Genomic DNA, 23,767 nt, shown 5'->3' with positions numbered 1-23,767 from the left:
CCTGGTCATACAAAAAGACCACCACCATCAAATGTGGTCTGCGGTCACAGTCTCTTTACAACTGTTTCTGTCAGACACCACATGTAACTGTCAAGATGATTTCCCAAAGCATCCAGTTACTGGCAGGCAGGGGAGGGACGCCTCTTTCCTCACCTGAGCTGTGCATAGTCCCTCATCAGGAAGAAGCCAAATAAAGAAAACTGGCAGTCTGACCGCTTCACTAAAATGAAAGTAAGACACACCCTTGCAACAGAGTGTGCATCGGAAAAGTACCTGGTCCTCACCCTCGGGCAGGAGAACTTTCTGCAGGAAAAGCTTCTCTGAAGGTTGGAACAAAAACACACGTGTTTGTAGTGGTTCTTCACAGAAACACACGCCACCATATTTCCATTCCAAGCAGTGGCAGGACAACGTATGGGGGCAAAGGATGCTTCAACCCCCATAAGGCAGGTGACATTTTTTAACTGTAGGGGCATAAACAGTTATCATGAATTTGCACACGAGACAAAGCACAGAGGCCCACTCAACCAACTGAGGATTGCTAGGTTCTTCCTTGAAAAGGTTTGTAAAAGAATGGGTTCAAATGTTGTATTTTACCGCACACTTTTTGTAAAAAATTAGTCAAAAAGCCACACAGTTTACAAAACGTTTTCTTAGACAACCCATGAGAAAAATCCACTGGATCCCAGGTCACCAGCAGTACACAGGAGCATCTCCCAACATGTTTTCACGATGCCACTTCCCACAATATAAGCCGGTATGTTGTTGCTGGCTATACCCAAACATGTCCATGCTGGCTGCAATACTTAAGCATGTAAAGAGGAGCAGCGGGGCTGCCAGCAGGGTATATGCAAAGAGAGCTTCCCGGGATCCAGCGGAATCAGCTTTGGACATTTCCAGTGATCCTTCCTGGGTGCATTTAGAGCGAATGACAGAGCACTGTACTAGCCCTGCGGGGGAGGGTCACTTGGGTCCCTTTAGCAGGGGAGACTTCCGGGGAAGTCCTGACGGTTTGCCCTTCCCCATTAGGGTCCCCCAGTGTATTTATGAGGCTTAGGTCAGAGAGGTAACCATTCCCAATGCCTCCCCAAGGGTCTACTGGAAAAGGGACCGGTGTGGACAGTGGTATCTTTACGATAGATGGCAGGCCTTCTTTTTCTTTAAGCACAGCACTCCCCACCCTCAGCACCGGTGCCAGGGCCACTGCCAGTATCGGAAGAAAGTTTGGCACCACCGCAATGCTGCTAAGGAACCTGAGGGCAGCCAATGATTACGGCTATCAAAAGCACGGTGCTGATAAAGCGCAGTTCAGAATCCAAACTTAAGGCTGTTCCAGGAAATGTCTGGTTTTCTATATCCCACAGGCACCCGTTTTGAATAAGAGTGAGCTTTCTGACATTTTTCAACAAGCCCATTGACTTAAATACCCCACCTATAATCCCAAGGCTTAGACTGCCAATTCCCATTGTCCAGCTACCTATGTGTTAGACTGGATAATGTATTATGGGTTTATGTTGACTTTAGCAGTTCTCTGTCATTACATTCCTAATGTTATTGCGATTTCTTTGTACATCATTTGTCTACAACGTGTTCTGAGTTGCGTCAACCAGAGCCTCACACTCCTAGTACCTCCTGTAAGCAAGACCTTGAGCTTGTCTCCGCTACCAAAGAGTGAGCTAAGGTAAACACAATTCACCACAACTTTAGCATCTACAAGAAACCTTTTGCCACCAAAGATACTTAGAGTATTATTTTCTACATATATTTCATACACACTCAAACAATAGGTTTGACATGTAACACATGTGTACATCCCAGCAAAACACTCCCTACTTACTTTAGGGCTGTGCACGCTTAATAGTTGAACTGCAGCGCAAGCATATTTGGACCACAGGCTTAATGCTGCAAAGGGCAATACTTTTCATGTGGATATTAGGTTAGGTATGTGTTACCTGCATGTACATGAATTCTGTAGTCGATTTAGGTTTGTAGTAGGGAAATTGCAAAATTTCAACCAGGACAGTAACCCGGCGCCCAGACTCGTGAGATGGCAGTGTAGAGGCCACGCTCACTCAATCCTTGCCCCTAATGAGGATACTCTAAATCAGGTTTCTACGAGCTGTGCCACTTCAGATGTTTTGGACTACGAATCCCATGATCCCTCACCATTGACTGCAGTCTAGGGCTAGCGGGCATTCCAAGCCAAGACATCCGGGGCAGAAAAGGTTGCAGAAGAGGTCTCGGGAGGATAGCTCAGGGGCAACGTGCTCGCCTTGGAAGCAAGACGACACCGAGCAACACAGGTTCGATCCCCGGGTCCGCGTTTAGAAACCTCTGGGTATTAAGCGCGTTATACATAACCATATCAGGTCTCTGCTGCAAACCCTGGCACCCACTTTTGCTGCCTGTTTTTACCTCTAGAGGGCACCGCTGAGAAATAGGCCGAGACAGTTAAGGCATTGCACACAGGACATGCAACAAAGCACCAGACGCTCCAGTCATAAATGGCTGGGTGAGATGGGAAGACGCTTCTTCAGAGGGGAAAGGCACCTTGTGCAGTATCCCCATAGGCTGGGACAGGGTCAGACTGGGCCATAAAATCGTCTCAGGCACCAATGAAAAAGTGCCCCACAGTTGCAAATGGCAATTCATTCCTTTTGTGACAGTTTGAGTAGTACCCAAGGGGGGGGGACGGGGAGTTTTTTTTTATCAGTGTGATGCAAATTGTGCATTTTCAAGAATATGTATTCAGCAACACTGGTCAAAACTATTAGCCGCATGGTGAAGTAACTCATCAAACTGGCCCGCATTGGCCACAAATGTGGCCCACTTTGACCCGAAAAATTGCCTCACACCAGCATTTTGTGTTTTTGGTTCGGCCCTGGGCCTATTGCCCTATAGGCCAGCCCGACCCCGGGCTGGGAGCATGTGGGTGGATCACAGAGGGGAACTACATTCTGCCAGCATTTACCATGGGCCCTCAATGTGTGGCCCTCCAAGTGTTCTGGAGACTGCACATCTCAACATCCTTCACCACTGACTGTCCAAAACATCTGATGGGAAACTGCGATTCTGCCCCACGGGGCAGGTCATACGCCACTCACTGAAAGACACCCCATCATGTTCTTGGGAGTTTAATGCTGGTCATGCACCCCGGCTGGCCGGCTTCTGGGGACTGGGCAAGAGGACGCGCCGGACAAACACGCATGTACTTATTATCCACACTGACCATCATCAGTCCCATTATTTCATCATCATCATCATCATTATGGTTAGTTTCATTCCTAGGATCCTCAAACTATATCATCATCAAAAGCATGAACATTGGTGTAATGAATGAGTAGCAAGCTAATCATTCGAGTTCTTAGAAGCAAGCCTGTTCCCATCATTTATATTTATGAGAGCTACAATTTAACATTTAACAGATGTTCTTATTGCAATGAACATTCCAATTATGGATTTGAACGTCAGCATTATTTGCAATTTGTATTTATTTATTTATTTATTTATTTATTTAGCATTTATTACAACGCACACACCCTGAGGCATCTAGACGCTAGTTATTCTCAATATTAAGAGTAACAACAGTACTATACCATCCTTGTTGGGATTACTGGATTGTTTTTATCCATACTGTCATCATTAAAGACACACATATTCCTATTATGTCTAATATCAGTATAATGATTGCTATATTATTACTAATGCTGATCTTAATGTGTAGATAGTGCAACCACCAGGGGCTACACGCCACAGGGGTTTTCAACCCCCGGGGCTGGCACCCAATGGTCAGCAAAAGCCGTGATTTTCTTGGATCGATCATTCATTGCTGAAAATGGAGCCACGTTGGCCAACTTTGGCAACTAAGAGAACATGTGACCACGTTGCTACGGTGTTTGAGAAAGCCCGGCGTCGAAGGGCACGCCGAGTCCCCAAGCACAGGATCCCCAGTCCGAAGAGTTAAACCACTGCTGAGCCTATCATACAACCGATTACTACACACCGCGGATCCTCGGATATACAGGGTGAGAATGTCGGCTGCGTGAGATATCGTTGGCACCAGGCGGCGGATGTAGCTTTGAGACGGTTCACTGTCATTTTAACAAAAGCTGTAATATCTAAAACTTTTTTAACGAACCTTAATTACCTAAAAAAATACAGAATGTTTTATTTTTATCTGGGGCTGTCCCCCAAACTCCCTGTTTACCTACGATTATAACCCCATCCTAACCCCCTGCCCACTCGTTTTCATGTCTTACCCCACACACCCCATACATAAATTCTGTGTTTTTCGGTAAAAACATTATTTCATTTTCGTTCTTCTCACTGGATACCCTCAGGGACATGTGTAGTAAACATCAGCGCTGGCCGATATGTGCAGCTCAGGAGACCAATCGAAGGATATTCTCCTTGGGTCGTCACTACCCACCCTTCTGGCACACTGTGTGGCACCTTGGAGCACCCCCAAAATGACTTCTAAACCTCAGCAACTGCAAGAGCTTGAGTGACCACCAGTGACAGCCCCTGCAAACCTCCCAGCTCAGCGACCTACCTCCAGGGGCCCACGGATGAAGTCTGCGTGCTCGTCGCCCACCTCCAGCGCCACGTCCACGGAGGCGAAAGGCCGGCTGGCCATCTGCTGCCTTTCCCGCATGAGTTGCTGCGGAGGAAGAAGCAAAATATTAATCTTCAAGAGGCGTCCGCAGTAGATGCAACACAACTCTACTCAGCTCTACTCAGCTCTACTCAACACCCATATTTGTGCAACGATGCTTTACATGTTTCCTTTATGTTTTCTTATTTCATTCCCATTGTCCCAATGGAAAGAGAGAAGCGCAATTTCACGGATAAGCACTAAACAAATGTACAAACCTGCACAGCCCAGCAGACGTGATCACGTCCACACAACCCCAAGCTGAAACAACTGCTCTAGATGTTTCATACATTTTTAGGGAGCTCACTTTTTACAGACTTGAGAAAAGTGAGATTGAATGAGTAGACTACACACAGGGGGCAACCTAGATGTTTTGGACTATAACTCTCATGATTACTCACTGTTGAGTAAGCTGGCTAGAGTATATTGGTGTTGTATTCCAACACATCTGGAGAGCCAAAGCTTGCAGATCCCTGGACTAGATTAACAACAAGTTGCTTTGCAAACTAGGACATGGATTCCAAACTCAACAAAGTAAATACTGGACCACACCCACCTAGCCATGTTTTATAATTACTTTATTTATAGAGTGTGCAGTGACAACCTACTTTCTACTTGGTTGGCGTTTGCAACTGGACAGTAACCTGGAGGTCCTATGGAGGCAGGGTTTTGGTTTTAGTCAGCTGGTTGCAGCAGTGAGAGGGGGAGTGTTACAGACAGATTCTTAGTTAATTGGGGTGGTAGTTGGCGCAGCAGCACAGGGTGGTTTTTTCCTGATGTTCATGAGGTAAGTACTTGCACAAAAAGTCATTTTGAAAAGGAGAGTCAAGAGACCTGCCATGATTTCCATTAGCGACTGAGTGGAGCGCAAGCTGGAAGGTTGTGAACTTCAAGGTTCGATGTGATCTGGTCGAATTCATTTAATCGAAATCCATGTCATCACATTTTATTTTTTCGGGGCTAGATATCCCCGCAAATATATGTGGGGAGAGATCCTCCTACAGTCCCCCCATTAACCCCACCACATTATTTATTACCCTAAACCCACCCCCACATATATTTGCGTGTTGAAAAGTTGTGATGAAATTGAATTTGACGAATTCTTCCGCGCAGTAATCTACCTACCCCAACTCCAAGATGTGGACCAAGGAGAAAGAAGTGTTACTGGCGCTTAAGCATCACACACTGTCAGTGATTAGAATGATTAGAATGTGGGGCAGAGATGAGGACTGCATCAGATGGTGTGGTGGGAGAGGGGCTATGGGTGTGGATATTATCGTGGAGTCACTGGAGGGTAAGTCCACATGGCACTGTGATGCAGGTCCTGGTGTTGATTGCAGCTGCACCTCCTCAGAGGTATCCTTCCTTTCCTCACTTTCCCCCAGAAGTTCACTGTCTCTAGAGCCCTGGTCCTCTCCAGGATGGACTATTGCAACAGCCTCTTTCTAAATCTTCCTGCCTCTACTCTTCAAACTTTAAAACTTATCCAGAACAGGACTGCAAGACTTGTTCTTGGCCTCAAGCCCAGGGATTGTATCTCTTCACTGGCTCGCGGTGGCTGCAAGGATCACGTTCAAGACCCTCTGCATCACCCTCGAGGCTTTCTGAGGCCTGGAGCCCGTCTACCTCCAACTTTCACTTCCAAAACATCTTCCTTCTGAAGCTCTCCGCTCATCCATCTCCAACTCTCTGAGGGTCAGACGCTTCTCCAGCAGAGATTTGGGGGCAGATCTATCTCCTCGGTTGGGTCCTCACTCTGAAACAGCCTCCCTGCCTCTCTCAAACTTGAGCAGAACCACCTCTGGTTCCAGCAGCAACTCAAGACCTTCCTTTTAGCTTCTGCTTTCTCTCTTCCTCTCCCCTGCTGATGTACCTGACTGCTCTGCTCACTGGTCACCTGGTCACCCTCTGAACTCGGGCCCAGGCTTCTGCATGTCCCTTCACTGCATCTGGGCTCCCCACCACTTAAGGGTCTGTATCTGCAACCCTACAGTCCCTTCTCTCTGCACTTACGAGCCACCCGCTGGGTGCACTTGTGAGTTAACTGCACTTCCCCCTTCCCCTCCCACCTGACACTTCTCCCCTTCCCCTCTTCCTGCATTTGCACAATCTGAATGACACAAGGCCTAGTAAGATTGTTATTTTGAACTCCCTTTGTTTCTCCCTCCTTGTCTTGTCGCGCCTAGAAACACTTGTCTACAGGTGTGTTATAAATATCATATCATATAATTGATTCTCAAATACCTATCATACACTATTTCCCAAAGTGTGGCTTCAGCTTTAAGGTTTATGCTTATAACCACTGTGGGTTTTGGTGCTCAAGTGTCTCTCTCTGGTATCTCATTCTTATTCTTTCCTGGGTATTGGGTTATCTTTCCCTTTCCCCAATAAAGTACACCTTCCATTCTATTTCTCTCACTCTCTGTGAATTCTGTGTTCCTCTGCACCCCCTTAACACAGTTCTGATTTAGCAACTTGTTTTCCCCTCTTTTACAATTGGTACTAGGACGAGTTTCTCAGAAATTATAACGAGTGCTGTTCTACTCTTTACTCTGTCTGCATTATATGTCAGTATCTCCAGTTCTCGCTGTTTGGACATTGTTGTGTCTGCTCTGCTGGGGAGTTGCATTCTCCTGAGGATGGTCTTGGCATCGTTGTGCGGGCCGGTTGCCCACCACGATCCTCCCATTGTCACACCACCACCGGGCTCTCTGCATGAGCGCCTCTGCACGTCTCTCTTTATACGCCAGTCTACCAGCATTTCCCTCAGTGCTTCTGGTTTGCTGCCTCACAGCCATTTTGAATTACGCGAGCAACTGCCTCTAAGCTAGCTACACCTCTCTCAGACATATTGTGCATAGGGGGCTTGTCCCGTCTCTTTCCCCTCTCAGTTGTCGCCTCCCTTTTTAACATCCTTGGCACACTCCGTTGTTGGCTTTCATTTAAAGGGATAGTTTCCATTTCAGTTTGTTGAAGATACACGTTAATTTTCTCTTTATTAAAACCATAAATGTACAACTTCTTGGTTTGTTGATAAGTCCATATAAGCCATCACATGGGGGTATCAGGGAGTTCCTCACAGGAACGGGAGTCTTTACCCCCTAAAGGGGAGTCTCTCCCAGTGAAGTCCCACTTGCCTCTAACCTTAGGGAGGGTCTCGCGGAGGGGGCTCACCTCCCTAGCCTCACAGAGCGTGGCTCCCTCTTGGGAAAAAGTGACGAATTCCCTCGATTCATCAGCTGCGTACTGCACAGCTGGTATCACATAGTTACAACACCAGTAATTGCTTTGAAGTAATTTACCTTGATGTACTGACTTCGAAAATACTGGCGAAATATTTAAGGGGTTGTGGGCAAAAAGTAAAAAAAGTGTGAGGTGGGTTGGGGTAGTAGTTTAGGGGAATGGTGGCATGGTGGGATCCCCCAATTAAAAAAAACAAATCAGAGCAACATTTCAAAGTAATTACTTCGAAGTAATTACTGGTGTCGAAATGACACAGAACCGTGTAGTTTTATACAAATGACTACCAGCAACTTTTACTGCCAGAGAAGGATTGTGGCTGCAGATTCATGCACATCAATTACAGTGACCATTTCTGTCAAAGATACACAGTGGCCACAGCTTAATTCAAGTCATTATAAAGTAGTCACTACTGGTATACAGCAACCATTACTGGCATAGGTTGTTGTCGCAACATTTGTGGAAGTGATTTAAAGCGACCATTACTGGCATGGATGGACAGTGGCTGCAACCTCATGCAAGTGATTTACAGTGAGCATTACTATCATGGATACATTGTGGCCACAGCTTCACCCAGGTGTTTTACAATGACAATTACTATCATGGATACATTGTGGCCACAGCTTCACCCAGGTATTTTGCAATGACCATTACTATCATGGATACATTGTGGCCACAGCTTCACCCAGGTGTTTTACAATGACCATTACTATCATGGATACATTGTGGCCACAGCTTCACCCAGGTGTTTTACAATGACGATTACTATCATGGATGGACGGTGGCTGCAACCTCATGCAAGTGATTTACAGTGACCACTACTGGCAAAGAAAGATTGTGGCCACAGCTTCACCCAGGTGTTTTGCAATGACCATTACTATCATGGATACATTGTGGCCACAGCTTCACCCAGGTGTTTTACAATGACCACTATTATCATGGATACATTGTGGCCACAGCTTTATGATAATGTTGGAAAATTCTTCTCTCTACTGGTGACATGGCGTTTACTGTTTTTTATGTTTTATCCCAGAGAACCAGCTGCAAAATGTATGGCTCTTTGGGCCATTTTGTTTTCAGAGATGGTACAGTAAAATGCGACATTTCAACATATTTTACAAATGTTCTTGGGGGAGAACATACATTATTTTGGGTTCCATCACTGTGCAAGGTTGAACATGCCAATTTTGGGAACTATTACAGCTTCTCCACTAAAAATCTTCACCAACCTTTAGTGGCCGTGAATTATTTAGAATCCTGGTGCTCCCTCCGCAGCTGCTTACCACCCCCTGGCACCAAAGTGGCAACGGTTGTTTCTAATGTGGCGAATTGAGTTAGTTGTGCAGGAGGATACATGTTGCTATCTGTGCGGCTTTTTAACACAAGGCTGAAAACTGTCACCCCTTCTGCATGACAATGACCCAGCACACCCTGGATTTGGAAAATTCTGTGAGAAGTAGACAACAGGTAGCAACCCCCCACCCCCCACAACCCCCCCGGGCGGAAGAAAATAGAGCACACATTGTAATTGCCAGTGCCTTGCTGTGCACTCAGCAATGAACTTGGAAGCATCATCGTTTCACGTGTGTTTTAAAAAAAAGACAACTTTTTGTGATGGTAAGTGCGCAGTTACAAGATTGCCTGAGTGAATTCAACACAATGTACTTGTCATCGCGCTCCGCGTACGCCATATGGTTAATTGTTTTACATTTGCAAAAAAAATACCTTTACCCTTGCTCTGGGCTTGAAGTGCCTTGAGTGTTTGCAGCAAATTGTCTAGAAAGGAATTAGCTGCCATGGAGGCAAAGCTCTGCTCTCCGCGTGAAGCAGCAAGAAGGCCACAGTGGTGGGTCTTTCGTGTATGTGTGTAAGGCAGTGGTCTCCAAACTGTGCAGCTGGTTCAGAGGAGGACCAGGGGACGGGGAAAGGGAAAAAAAGTAACTGCTTCCAATAGAAAATATAAACAGTTGCCGCATTTTGGGGAGCCACTACAATATTCGTAACTGCCAGGCTATTATGCAAGTCTAGGCTAAAAAGACGAGCCTACTCGTCCCTGGCACTTAAGGGTTTAAAGGGGAAGTTCTCTCTCAATGCATCGTCCCTTACATTTTGGCACATTTAAACAGGGCTGGAAGAAGGGGGTTCGCATAAACAGATTTGGGGAGCTACTGATGCATGGGTTTTTATAAAGGGCAAACCTAGCAGGAAAGCTACAGAGGGCTGTACAAGGGGTACAGAGGATCTTGGCATAAGACGACCTCCCAGAGATATCTGGTGCAGGCTATGAATGCACAAAGGCCAAGAGGGGACTTGTGGTGATGATGGCCAGAACCCTGGTTTAGCGTAGCAAGGCAGTACGGTCAGGAGGTTTTTTGCAGGGATGATAGTCTCAGAGACCCCGGATGCAGCCTAACAAGGAGGGGACTTGTGGTGATGATGGCTAGAGCCCTGGTTTAGCGTAGCAAGGCCGTACGGTCAGGAGGTTGTTTGCAGGGATGATGGTCTCAGAGACCCCGGATGCAGCATAAGGCACTAAGGCCAGGAGGAGGATGGTGGGGAGGAGTACTAAGAGAGCCCCAATGCAGCCTAGCAAGGTCATGAGGCCAGGAAGTGGTTTGCAGGGATGATGTCTCAGAGAGCCAGGGTGCCGCGTAGCAAGGCCGTAAGGCTAGGAGGAGGTTGTTTGCAGGGATGAGGTCTCCGATAGGCCGGGTTCAGCGTAGCAAGGCCGTAAGGCTAGGAGGAGGTTGTTTGCAGGGATGATGTCTACGATAGATCGGGTGCAGCGTAGCAAGGCCGTAAGGCTAGGAGGAGGTTGTTTGCATAGCTGATGTCTCCGATAGGCCGGGTGCAGCATAGCAGGGCTATAAGGATAGGAGGAGGTTGTTTGCAGGGATGATGTCTCCGATAGGCCGGGTGCAGCGTAGCAAGGCCATAAGGCTAGGAGGAGGTTGTTTGCAGGGATGATGTCTCCAATAGGCCGGGTGCAGCATAGCAAGGCCGTAAGGATAGGAGGAGGTTGTTTGCAGAGATGATGTCTCCGATAGGCCGGGTGCAGCGTAGCAAGGCCGTAAGGCTAGGAGGAGGTTGTTTGCAGGGATGATGTCTCTGATAGACCGGGTGCAGCGTAGCGAAGCCGTAAGGCTAGGAGGAGGTTGTTTGCAGAGCTGATGTCTCCAATAGGCCGGGTACAGCATAGCAGGGCCGTAAGGATAGGAGGAGGTTGTTTGCAGGGATGATGTCTCCGATAGGCCGGGTGCAGCGTAGCAAGGCCGTAAGGCCAGGAGGAGGTTGTTTGCAGGGATGATGCCTCCAATACGCTGGGTGCAGAGTAGCAAGGTGAAGGGCCAGGAGAAGGCTTGTGGGGATGATATCTTAGAAATCGTGGGTGCAGCCTAACAAGGCCGTAAGGCCAGGAGGTTGTGTGCAGGGATGAGGTCTGAGAGAGCGTGGATGCAGCGTAGCGAGGTGGTAATCAATGAGGAGGTTTGTGTGGGAATTAGGTCTCAGAGTACCCGGATGCAGCCTTGCAAAGCCGTAATGCCAGGAGGAGGTTCCAGGGATGACGCCTCATGTAGCCGGGGTGCTGTTTAGAAATGCCCTAAGGCCAGGAGGCGGTTTGTAAGGTTGTTTGCAGGGATGATGTCTCAGAGAGCCCGGATGCAGCGTAGCAAGGCCATGAGGCCAGAAAGTGGAGTTGCAGGGATGATGCCTCAGCAGTGGCATAACACAAACTATGGGGGCCCCTTGCGAGCCATGGAAGGCCCCCTTCCAACTCGGCAGCAAATCATGGGTCGTGCCACACTCTGGGTTGGCCTAGATTACCACGCTTACGTAATATGCACGAAAGTGCTGCTGCAGAGGTACACTGCACACTGCACTAGGAGAAAGATGTAAATATGTGTTTTAATGCATTATACAGCACACTTTCTGAGAAAAATAGGCTAAAAGGCCAGAGCATTTGCAATTGTTTTGTAGGGTAACACCAATCCTAAAATCTAATACATGCAAGTCATCAACAGTGCAAAGGAACATTATTGCTTTAATTAATATAATGCTTTGCTATTAAAAATGCTTGCCACAATGAAAACATGTCCAACTGGTTGCACAATGTAGACCAGTCTAGACACGTAATGACATACTCCAGTAAAACATGCCAGGCCACATTTACATATACCTAGACTAGTTGCACCAAAATGCCAGTCGAAGCAATAACACATAAAATAACCATGATCATAGATGCCCAGAAAAATATACAATGCTGCAGTAAAAAATGGCTAGACTGGTAGCACCCAAATGCCATCATAGCCAGGTAATTACACTTAGCAGGACATTTTTTATCAGAGATGCCCAGATATAAACAGTCATACCAAACTGAGGAATAACTAGACTGGCTGCACCCAAAAGCCTCTCTAGCCACTAATACCACATACCATGCCTGCTTAGCCTGGACATGAATGACCATTACGATTTGTCGCACAATCCCCATCAGACCCCACCCCCCACACATCACCTCCCCCTCCCTCCCTCCCTCCCTCCCTCCCTCCCTCTGCCTCAACCCCCAAAACCAGCTTCTCGGGCCAGAATTACCTCCACGTCTCTTTTCCTTGTCCCAATGCTTACGGATGAGGCTCCTTGCCTCATAGGTAAGTACTGGGATAAGGAAGAGTGGGACTAAGAGTAATGAGGATTACAGTTAACTAAGCCAGGCAGTACCTCCATGTCCCTCTACCTCATCCCAGTACGTCTGTATGAGTCAAAGTGCCTCATATACAAGTACTGGAACGAGGAATAATATGGCTATGAGTAATGAAGAGTACCAATAAATAACCAACGTTAAACACAAGTAGTGGTGCAACACCAAGCTAACTGGGCTCCAGTCCCCCCCCCCCCAAGCTTCCCCGTGACATTGTAGGCTGTGTTGACTCGACGTGGCTGACGTACAGAGCCATTGCCGGACAGAACGGGACACAGATGTCAAATTGCACCTGGGTTTTGCTGTTAACAAATGCCCAGCAAATACTAACGTACAGCATTTCACTGTTAGTACCTGAATTCAAATGCATTATTCTTTAGGCAATTGAAATCTTGATGTGGGTTTAGTACTTGCATGCCAGGTGAGTGATTGGAAGGGTAGAGAGGGGACAGGGGACAGCTCATTCTCACAGCAATCCATAAGTGGGTGCTTTCAGACGTAAAGGAGAGAGTTAACTGCTTGTAACATTGACACTGCACGAGAACAGTCTCATTATAATGCATAAAGAAGTTAGATGCCCCACAATTTGGCCCTCCCTCACCGCCTGTCAAGTTAGCACCTCTCCCAACATTTGAAGGGTTAGCACCCCTGCATGAAATGTAGGTTTTGTTCACCATACACACACACACAAACACCCAGCCACCCATACATTTAAGTGTGTACCCTTTCACCATATAGACACACCCAGGCTGCCACCCATACATTTAAACCGCTGATTTATGGAAATCCTTGCACGGTTCAAAGTGATTTTGCACTGTTGAAAAGTGACTTTGCACTGCTGAAAAGTGATTTTGCACTGCCGACACAAATACTGATTCATGGAACTGTGCAAAGTCATTTTGAACCATGCAAAAAAGTCCATGGATCGGGCCCTTAGTGTGCACCCTTTCACCATGCAGGCACACCCAGGCATCCACATGTACATTTAAGTGTGCACCCTCTCACCATACAGGCACACACACCCAGGCAGCCATCCATATATTTAAGTGTGCACCGTTTCACCATGCACTCACTCAGGCAGCCACCCATACATCTAAGTGCGCATCCTTTCACCATACACTTGACACACACACCCAGCCACCCATACATTTAATTGTGCACCCTTTCACCATACATTCACACAGGCAGATACCTATACATTCAAATGTTCATCCTTTCACCATACACTTAGACAGGCAGCCACCTATACATTTAAGCGTGTACCCTTTCACCATACACTCACATGCGCACACGTCATGGGGTTGAGGGGTGCCCTATTACTACAAAAACAAATGGTTTCTTTTTGAAGTCACTCCGACTTCATAAAGAAAGTATTTCGGTTAAGGAACAAACCATAATGGAAATAATGTCTTTAAGAAGGCAGAGTGACTTCTAGAGGCTTCCATGTCATGGGGTTGGGGGAGCCCTCTGACTTCAAAAATAAATAGTTTCTTTTTGTAGTCACTCTGCATTCATAAAGAAATTATTTCTGGTACACTAACAGGACATTTGGTGGTACACCGTGGGGGTGGATGGGCCCCCATTACGCCAGTGTGCCTCAGATAGCCAGGGTGCTGCTTAGAAATGCCCTTAGGCCAGGAGGTGGTTTGTAAGGGTGAAATCTTAGGGAGCCTGTGTGTGGCTTAGCAAGGCCAGAAGGGCAGGAGGTTGTTTTCGGGGATGATGTCTCAGAGAGCCTGGGGGCAGCATAGTAAGGCTGTAAGGGCTGGAGGGAGTTTGCAGGGATGATGTATGAGAGAGCCTGGATGCAGCTTAGTAAGGCCCTAATGGTAGGGGGAGGTTGCTGGGATGATGCCTCGTGTAGCCTGGGTGCTGCTTAGAAATGCCCTAAGGCCAGGAGGTAGTTTGTAAGGGAGAAATCTCAGAGAGTCTGTGTGTGGCCGAGCAAAGCCGGAAAGGCAGCAGGTTGTTTGCGGGGATGATGTCTCTGAGAGCCCGGGTGCAGCATAGCAAGGCTGTAAGGACAGGAGGTTGTTTGCAGGGATTATGTTTAGAGAGCCTGGGTGCAGCCTAGCAAGGCCACAAGGGCAGGAGGTTGTTTTCAGGGATGAGGTCTTAGAGAGCCAGAAGGCAGCGAAGCAAGGCCGTAATGCTAGGGGGGAGGTTGCAAGGATGTTGTCTCAGATATCTGAATTAAGAATTCCTTAAGGCCAGGAGGCAGTTTGTAAGGGTGAAATATCAAGACAGCCCATGTGCAGTCTACCAAAGCAGCCAGGTGAAGGTTGCAGGGATGGTCTCCCGGAGTGCCCGGGTGCAGCCTAGCAAGGCCAAAAGGAAAATGCAGTGCTTGGAACAGGAGTCTTGGGTTCTGATCTTGTCTTCAGCGATGGACTGGCAAACATGTTGGGATTTTAGGCAAATGCATTTATCGTCCTTTGCCCAATAACAAGTTGACATGTAAAAGTAAAAATGCCTGGAGCTACTTAGTTTCTGCTTGTAGCCTAGAAGAGCCTGGTTAGCTTTAAACCACCATGTACCAGGAGAAACATTTGACCAATCGGACCAACTTGTACAACAGAAACACAGGAATGTAATATTAACTTGGGTGTTTGGGAATCTGTGTAGCGGGGCATTTGCACACATTAAAAAGATTTTTTAATGCAGAATGTGTCATGTATTCCAGACAAAAGATTATAGTTTGCATCCCACTTGGAAGTTTGTCATTTTTAAGGCCCTTCATTTGTCTACAAACAACTACCGGAGCACAATGAAAATAACCAACTACTGGATTAGGCGCAAGTAGGATTCAGAAACCTGAGAGGAAGTGAAACAGCCCTAGTCTCAATATGGGATGACCTAAAGATGAACGCAGATTCCAACACCAAATTAGCACTGATATTACTCGATCGCTCAGTTGCCTTCAACACAGTCAACCACAACATTCTAATAAAAAGAATCGAAGAAATAGGGCTCACTGACACAGCACTGCTCTGGATAAAATCATTCCTCGCAGAAAGGACAGAAACAATCTGGTTAAAGCCTTTCAAATCCACGCCATGGGATTCCTCCTGTGGAGTACCACACGGCTCCTCCCTATCACTGCTTCTTTTCAACACCTACATGGCACCGCTAATCAACCTCTTCAAAAGGCATGGACTAACATTCTACAACTACACAGACGATACACAAATCATCTTCAAATTCAATGACATGCAAGTAGAGAACGATCCCCTAGGAGAGTGTCTCAAGGAGCTCTACCAATGGATGAACACTAACAAACTCAAAATTAATATGGACAAAACTGAAATCATGATTACACCGTAAGACAGAGGAACGACCAGCGCATACCATGGCTAATAGAGCTGGGAAACCAACCAACGCTATCCAAAGCTCTAACCAACCTTGCAATCCTCATGGACAATGATTTAACACTTGAACCCCAAGTTAATGCAATAATCCGGAAATGCTTCTTCCTCCTACACGAGATAAAAAAGATCCTACCATTACTCTCCTTCATGCACAAAACACTGGCCATCGTATCCCTCATTATGTCCAGCATTGATTATGCTAACATCATATACCTGGGAATGTCAGAATACCTAACGAGGAAACTACAATGAATACAAAACGCGGCAGCCAGACTCCTCCTCAAACTCAGCAGAAGAGATCACACCAGCGCTCAGGATGATACACTGGCTCCCGTTCAAAAAGAGAATCTCCTTCAAAGCCATGTGCATAACGCACAGAGGAATACACGGCCAGGGAGCAGACTTTATCCAAAAGAAAATGTCCAACAACAAACCAGCTAGAACCCTGTAATCCTGCAACGACATCTGTCTCAAGGCCAAATGGTACTGGAAGAAAACACTGGGTAGCTCAGCAGTCTCCTGCTTATCGAAGAATCTACAAACTCAATTCCGAGGGAAATTCCAACTGTGAAGGACCATGCCAAATTTAAGAAACTGCTGAAAACCTGGCTCTTCAACTCCAAACACAAAGAAGGTGACTGAACAACATCCCCTCACCTCCTAATCAACCAAGCACAGGGAAAAAGAGGAGTAACCAGGAAAAACAAGATTGAAGGATAAGACTGGAAAGAGAAGCATAGCACCCACAGCACCCACCCACACCCCTCCCCACCTCCCCGGTCAACATAAAGCTTCAGAAAAGAGAGGGTGATAATCCAGAAACGCTAAGGCCAGAGAAGTAGGCCAAGGAAAACCCAGGGATGGAAATGGGAAAGGGAGGATCACCCCCAGGCATGCCACGCATAAGGGCAACAAGAGGGAACTGGACCCAACACTAGTCATGGCCCTACTAGAACTTAATCCCCACAAGGGAATCCAGTTAAAGAACTCCCCGCCTTGCTGATCACTCTCTGGAGACTGCACTCAGAATTTGGGCAACTGACAGAGTAGCAAAGTAATGCAAGAACCCTTCACCCGGAGGCAACTTTACAGATACAACTAGAAAGTGCACATGGAAGAAGGGAAGATACAACTAATAAACTGGAAAAGCTGAAGGAAATCAGCCACAGCCACCAACAACCCAAACTATTACTAACAATCAACCTCCCGCATACACCTCTCACATACTGCACTAAAAGAACCAGAAATCCTCAGCAGAGCAAACTGCACACACTTCACAACACCGCAAAAACAAGACATATCCCAAACAACCTTGCATAACACCACATGACGTCTGCCTCCTAAATCTCGCACCCAAGCTCAGTGAACGGTACATCCAAACTGAAGCTGCCAAAAGGACATCACAGCTCACTTGCTCTTTCTCCCACTCCTCCCACTAACCTACCCACCCCTTGCTTTTTTTCACAGAACCGCCAGAGCACCGAGATCCCACGCAAGTGGCACCTGTGAGCGATATAAAAAACATTTAACATACAGTTTTCAGAAGGCCAGCGTTTTCTCACCGTGTTCTCATTAAGATTGCCTTATTAATAGCCCCCAACCTGGAAGGATAGCCCTCGCCCATATACCAGGTTTCTCTCAAACCCTGCTTAGTAGCGCCATCTGAGTGATACAACCAGTGCTCTGCTAAATTTTGACTTATCACAGGGCTAAAAACATAACCTTATCCGACTGCTTTCCTCATGGAATTACTAAGGTTCGTACTCTAGGCCCCACAGCAATTTCGGTCTTCAGTTGCCTATAGTTGGGGACCTCCGCAAAGCCAGGTATCCATCACACCTCTCTCTCTCTCTCGTCTCTCTCCTGCCCTCTGTTCCTCCTCCCTTTGGTCTCTGTTTTTCTCTGGCTCTCTGCATCTCTCCATACTTCTCTTGCTCACTCTTTTCCTCCCTGAAATTCCCTCTCCTCATTGGTCTCTGTTTTCCGCTTTCTCTCTCCTCCTTCTCTCTTGTTCTCTTCATGCATCTTGCCTTCTTCCTGTTGTGACGTCAGCACGGGAACTGTGGCTCATGCCAAGTCACATGTTTGGGACTACATGTGGGGACACGTGGCCCGCACCAATAAAGGTGCTGAGCGGTCTCCCATTCGGCAGTTACACAAGAGCCAGTGTCTGTGCCCTGACTGCCGCGCACTGACCATGGGACTGCCGCATGCCCTTTGGCCTTGCCTCAGCAGTTTTCCAGATGCTGATGCAAAAGTTGTTTTCAGGGATATCTGGTGTAGAGTACTTCGAAGTTGATATTTTGTTGTGGGGAAAGGACCCTAGTGAGCACGACAGCAGGGTGTTGATGGTGATGAAAGTCTTGAAGGAGAGTGGTTTAATTGGAAGTGGGCCAAGTGTCATGCAGGGGTGTCGAGCGTAACCTATTTAGGACACACCTTGGACAAAATTGGCATTCGTCCCAAAGAAGGTTTAGTGAAGGTTATGAGGGATGCACCTTCTCTTGCCAACAAGGAGCAGCTCAGGTCGTTCCTAGGAATGAGTGAATACTATGGGAGGTTTATAGCGTCTTACTCCGAGAAGACGCTCAATATTGAGAGCCTTATTGAAGAAAAGTGTTTGATTTGTGTGGACAGAGTTAACTGTTGATGCCAGTGAGCTGGGCATAGGAGCAGTGCTTGAACAGTGGGACAATGGTGGCTATCATCTTATAGCCTTTGCATTGAGAGTGTTGAGAGACGCTGAAAGAAGGTATGCAGCAATAGAAAGGGAGGCTTTGGCCGCGGTGTGGGCGTCCAAGCATTTCAGCACATTTGTGTGGGGCGTTTCATATATTATACGTACAGACCACAACCCCTTTATCTATGTGTTGACCACCAAGGGCTTATCTACTGCCGCCGCACCAATAGACACGTTGGACAATGGTCTCAGATTCATAGTGGTTTTGGTGGATTACATCCTGTGGTGGGTGGAGGCAACTGCGTTAGAAACAATAACTGCTGAAAAGGTAAGGTATTCGATAGGGAAGGTGTACTAGCAAGCATTGTGACAGGCAACGGTGTACATTTTGTTTCTAAGTGCATGCAGGAGTTTATGAAAGATTTGGAGATATGCCATCACCGGACAGCGTTGTATAATCCCGCCGCAAACGGGTTGGTAGAGAGGATGAACAAGTTTGTGAAGGGTGCCATACAGCTGGCTTTGTCGAATTGGCTGTGTTGGAGTGATGTTTTGACGGAAGCCCTTACGGCTTATAAGCACACTGCTTAGCTGGTTACAGTGTTCTCCCTTCGAGCTAATGAGGGGCAGGAAGCCGGGATGTAAGCTGAGAGTGGTTGCCTTGGGTGGAGGAGTATGCACTGAGGTGGACACGCAGGCAGTGTTGGCGAGAGCTCGGTTGAGACAGGAAAAGGTCAGAGAAGCCAGTTAGGGCAAGAAGCCCCTTAATGTGTCTGTGGGGGATCACGCACAGGTAAATAATGCCAGATTTGTGGTCAAGGCGGCCAGTGTGTATATGGAGCCCCACCAGGTGGTGAAGGTAGGAAGAGGATATGTGGAGTTGGACGATGGTTCCAAGTGGTGCAAGAGGCATGTAGTGGTGGTAGGAAGAGAAGTGGAGGGAAGGCCCATGATTTCCCCAGGAATAGCGGCGGAACAACTAACAGTGGTGGTGATGGTGCGCCATGTGGAAGAGGGTTAAATGGGGTGCAGGGTGCGCCAGAAGGTGACGAAGTTCAGTTTATGCCTGGGACCGTGGTGGAGATGCCTCCTAGGAGTGTTGGGGGTGGGGGCGTGAGTCGCCCCGCTAGAATTAAGGTGCTTCCATCGAGATTCAAGGATTATATGATGAGTGGTTCCGAGCATTGAACTGTCCACTGGGCAGTTGTGTGTGTGTGTGTGTGTGTGTGTGAATGTGCGAGTGTGGGTGGGGTGTGTAGTATGTGCATGTGTGTGTGAAGTGAACTACAATTATGTCATTGTTGTACCTTGCCTAAACATTGGGGTATTATTGGTTTCTTATGGGGGGAAGAAGTGTTGTGATGTATGGAACCTTGGACGTAGTCCTGGACTGTTTATCTACGTCCAAGGTTCCACGTTCTGCAGTTTGTCAGTTGATGAGGGACCTGCTGGGGGCCAGGGTTTGTAAGCAATAAACTTTGTGCTTAATCCCACATCTGCCTTCCTCGCTTCTTTACAACGAGCCTGTGAGACCACAGAGAGGGCCTGCCCGAAGACCATGTGTATCTGGAAATGGCTGCCAAATGCACGTTGATGGAGGCATGGGCCGATCCAGCCTTGGCCAATGACAGCAGGTACGGTAGGAGCTGTGGGGCCATGACACACAGTGGTTATAATCCTTTGAGTTCTGCACCACACTGTTAAGCGCTACCATTTGTGGCTGTAACACAAAAGTGTAGAGGGTGCTCTGGCCCTGGCCAGGACCTTCCTACATTGCAGGGGAATATCATAATGCCCAAACTCTAGAGCTTGAGGAGCCAAGCTGTGAGTTTCAGCAACGCCGGGTCCTGGTGCAGGACAGCGCTCAGATACCTGAGGGTTCATAGCGCTACATAAATGCTAAATTATTATTAATATTATTGTTCTGTCCTCTCTAGAGAGGAGGTTGGGAAGAGGAGGCAGCCGGATGGCCAGGGCCATCGACAGGCGGAGTAAGTCTGGGTATCAGATCTGGGAGGGCCAATCTGGAGTGAGGAGTATCATCTTGCTGAGAAAGCATTTGAATGTGTTGATCACAAGTAGCAGCAGTGAGATTGGTGGGTAAGCATACAGGTAGAGGTCCTCTCATGTAAACAAGAAAGCATCTCCCAGGCTCACCGGTTTGGAAAACCTGCTGGCTAATTCCTGGAATTTTCGAGTTCACTGCCGCCGTGAAGAGGTTGATCTGGGGTCCGCCCCACATGCTGAAGAGAAGTGACATTTCTATCTGCTGAAGTTCCTATTTGTGGCAGGATCGCAACTCCATGCTGAAGAAATCTGCAATGGTGTTCTTGATGCTGCCAGGTTAAAGGGGATGAGAAAAATATCCTGAAGAATGGCCCAGTGCCACAGGGCATGGGCCTTCAGGGAAAGAGCGGGAGAGCAGGTCCCGCACTTTTTGCGGGTATAAAATATAGTGGTGGTGTTGTCCTTGAAAGTCCTCACCATCAATCCTAGCAGGAGTGTCAGGAAAGACTTGAGGGCCCAAAACATGGCCTGCAGCTCCAGTACATTGAGGTGCAGATCCTGTTCCTCCGGAAGCCAGAGACCCCTGGCATTAGATTGACCGGTGTGAGCTCCCCACTGGTCCAGAGAGGCATCTGTGGTGACTGTAGCCTGGAATATGGGAATACAAAATGGAGCTCCTTGAGCGAGGTGTGGGCACACCACCCCAGCGCTGTCTGGCTTGTCTGAATTCCTGTTTGAGGTCAATTTTGTCTGTCCACTTGCCTATGATCTGGAGCCACCTTGCATCCACAAACTCCTGCAGAGGTCTCATTTGTAGCCTGCAAAACAGGACTAAGTGAATGCAGGACGACATCATGCCCAGCAGCGATTTCATGGCCAGAACCGTCATGGATTGAGCCGCGGACAGACGATGCCCCTTCCCCAAAATGGCTGTCACTCTCTCCTCAATGGGATATGCCAAAGATGCGACCATGTTGAGGCGAGTGCCTAGGAACAGAGTATTCTGTGATGGCACCACGTAGAACTTTGGATAGTTGCTGGAGAATCTGAGTTCCATCAGCAGGCGTATGGTCTCTTCTGTGTGTTGTGCCACTAGAGTCTGAGAGCGGGACCGGACGAGCCAGTCGTCCATGTATTGGTAGACATGTATGCCCTTGAGGCGTAGGTGCGCTGCCACCGGGACCAAGCATTTTGTGAACACCCTTGGTGCCGATTTCAGGCCAAAGGGAAGAGCCTTGAAAAGATAGTGACGACCCACAACCACAAATCGCATGATCTTCCGATGCTTGTGGTGTATAGGAACATGAAAGTAGGCATTCTCCAGGTCCAACGTGGCCAGGAAATCCCATTCCTCCAGTTGGTCGACCACGTGCTGCAATGTGACCAGCTGGAATTTCTGGGACCGCAAGCATTTGTTGGGTGTTGTAAGTCCAGGATTGAACACCACCCCCCCTGATTCTTTCCGAACCAGAAAGTATCTGTGGTACTCTCCGGATCCCCGGAGGCACAGCGAGACGGGTTCCATCGCCATTTTCCCCAACATGGCTTGGACCTCCTGCAACAGCTGAGCCATATGTAGTTCCTTCTACACATGGAATGCCAGGGCACCTGTGCTCGAACTCGAGGGTATGCCCTTGATGAAGTATGTCCAGCACCCACATGTCAGTGATGATGTTTTGCCACTTGTCAACGAAGTGTGATAGTCAGCCTCCCACTCGGGTGTGAAAGCGGGGTGCCCGGGTCCTGGGCCTGGTCAGGCCTGCTTTGGTGTCTGTGTCCTGGTCTGCTGGTGACAACACTGTGTCCCTCCTCTGAAGGCCTATGAAGGGCCCCTGCAAGCCTCCTCCGTGCTGGAACAGGAGGGCTGACAGTGCTAGGTGGATGCATAGCCCTTAGAGGACCTGCCGAACTTCCATATAGATGATCGAAAGGAAGAAGACCTCTACTGCTGCAAGTTCCCCATTGACTGGGTCATCTTAGTGTCTGTCTTGATGGCTTGTAGTGTTTTGTCTACAACTTTGCCGAACAGGTTATCCACGTCAAAGGGCAAAGCCAACACCTTGATTGGATGTCTGGTCTGAAATTCATGGTCTTCAGCCAAACCTTGCGTCTAAGTGCCACACCATTTCCCATCTGGTTAAAGCCAAAGTCTGCGACATCCAGCGCCACAGTGATGGCGTGGTCGGAGGCCACCTTGCCCTCTTGAAACAGAGCTAAGGCCTCGGTTTTCCTGTCCTCAGGCAAGAAGTCCAGTATCGGGCCCAGTTTAAACCATAGTTCCCTATCATAACGGGCCAGGAAGGACAAAGCATTGGTGGCCTTCACCGTTGAAGCAGCGGTAGAGATGATATGCTGGCCCGTTGCACCTAGATTCTTCCCCTCCTGGTCAGGGAGTATCATGGATGAAGAGGATGGGTTTGCTGACCGCTTCCTAGCACCACAGAGTCCAGGGAAGGCTGTGATTGGAGGCATCTAGGAGCCAAGTCAGGCACTCTATACTTTTTCTCAAGCTTGTCCCTTTTTACTGGCGCAGAGCTTGAGGTCTTCATGAGAGCCAGGCCGTCATCCCAAAGGTAGTCCAGCAAAGGGATGGATGTCAAAGTTTTCCTGGACGATTCACGTCTTTGAAAAAGGAACCCCTCCTTCTCCTTTTCTTCAGGCACAAGACATAATAGGGCAGATTCCCTTGAGATCATGGAGTGGAAAGACCCCACATCATCTGGCAGAGATGCCCTGGAGGGATCATCGGCATCCAGCAGTTCTCCATCTGGCAGCATAAAGTCATCAATCTCATCGGTCCATGTAGTGTCCGTATCCGTGTCCGTACCAGAGTTGATCTGAGCTGGGTCCATCAATGGTACAGCTGGGGTGGGAGGTGCGTTGGCCGCGTCGGTGTACAAAGACGCTTTGGCCCTACGGAGTGAGGCTTATGCCATGACCTCGGTGGGCTGTGCCTGGGGGGGGGGATCTCAACCAGAACCACTGGAGGAGGAGGCAGTATTGCTTTATTTCTGAGATCAACGTGTGAAGTGTCGTTAGAATGTCCAGTGGCATGTCTCCAGTGCCCTGTTGAGGAGCAGTCAGGGTTGGCAATGGGGGAGGACGAATTCGCCTTGGGGGAG

The 23,767-nt window shown here is 48.0% G+C and overlaps 1 protein-coding gene across 1 annotated transcript in view; it reads right to left on the bottom strand.

Annotated features, from left to right (window-relative positions):
- ATRNL1 (attractin like 1) overlaps positions 1-23,767 on the bottom strand; it is a 2,575,823-nt gene that overhangs the window by 394,821 nt on the left and 2,157,235 nt on the right. The window contains exon 27 of the mRNA XM_069611898.1: positions 4,553-4,660. Within this exon, the coding sequence (XP_069467999.1) occupies positions 4,553-4,660 (108 nt within the window). The remainder of the gene's footprint in view (positions 1-4,552; positions 4,661-23,767) is intronic.

This window comes from Ambystoma mexicanum, chromosome 8 (genome assembly GCF_040938575.1).
Source record: "Ambystoma mexicanum isolate Mex_15411 chromosome 8, UKY_AmexF1_1, whole genome shotgun sequence".
Lineage (NCBI taxonomy): Eukaryota > Metazoa > Chordata > Amphibia > Caudata > Ambystomatidae > Ambystoma > Ambystoma mexicanum.
This window is presented reverse-complemented; position numbering and strand designations above follow the sequence as displayed.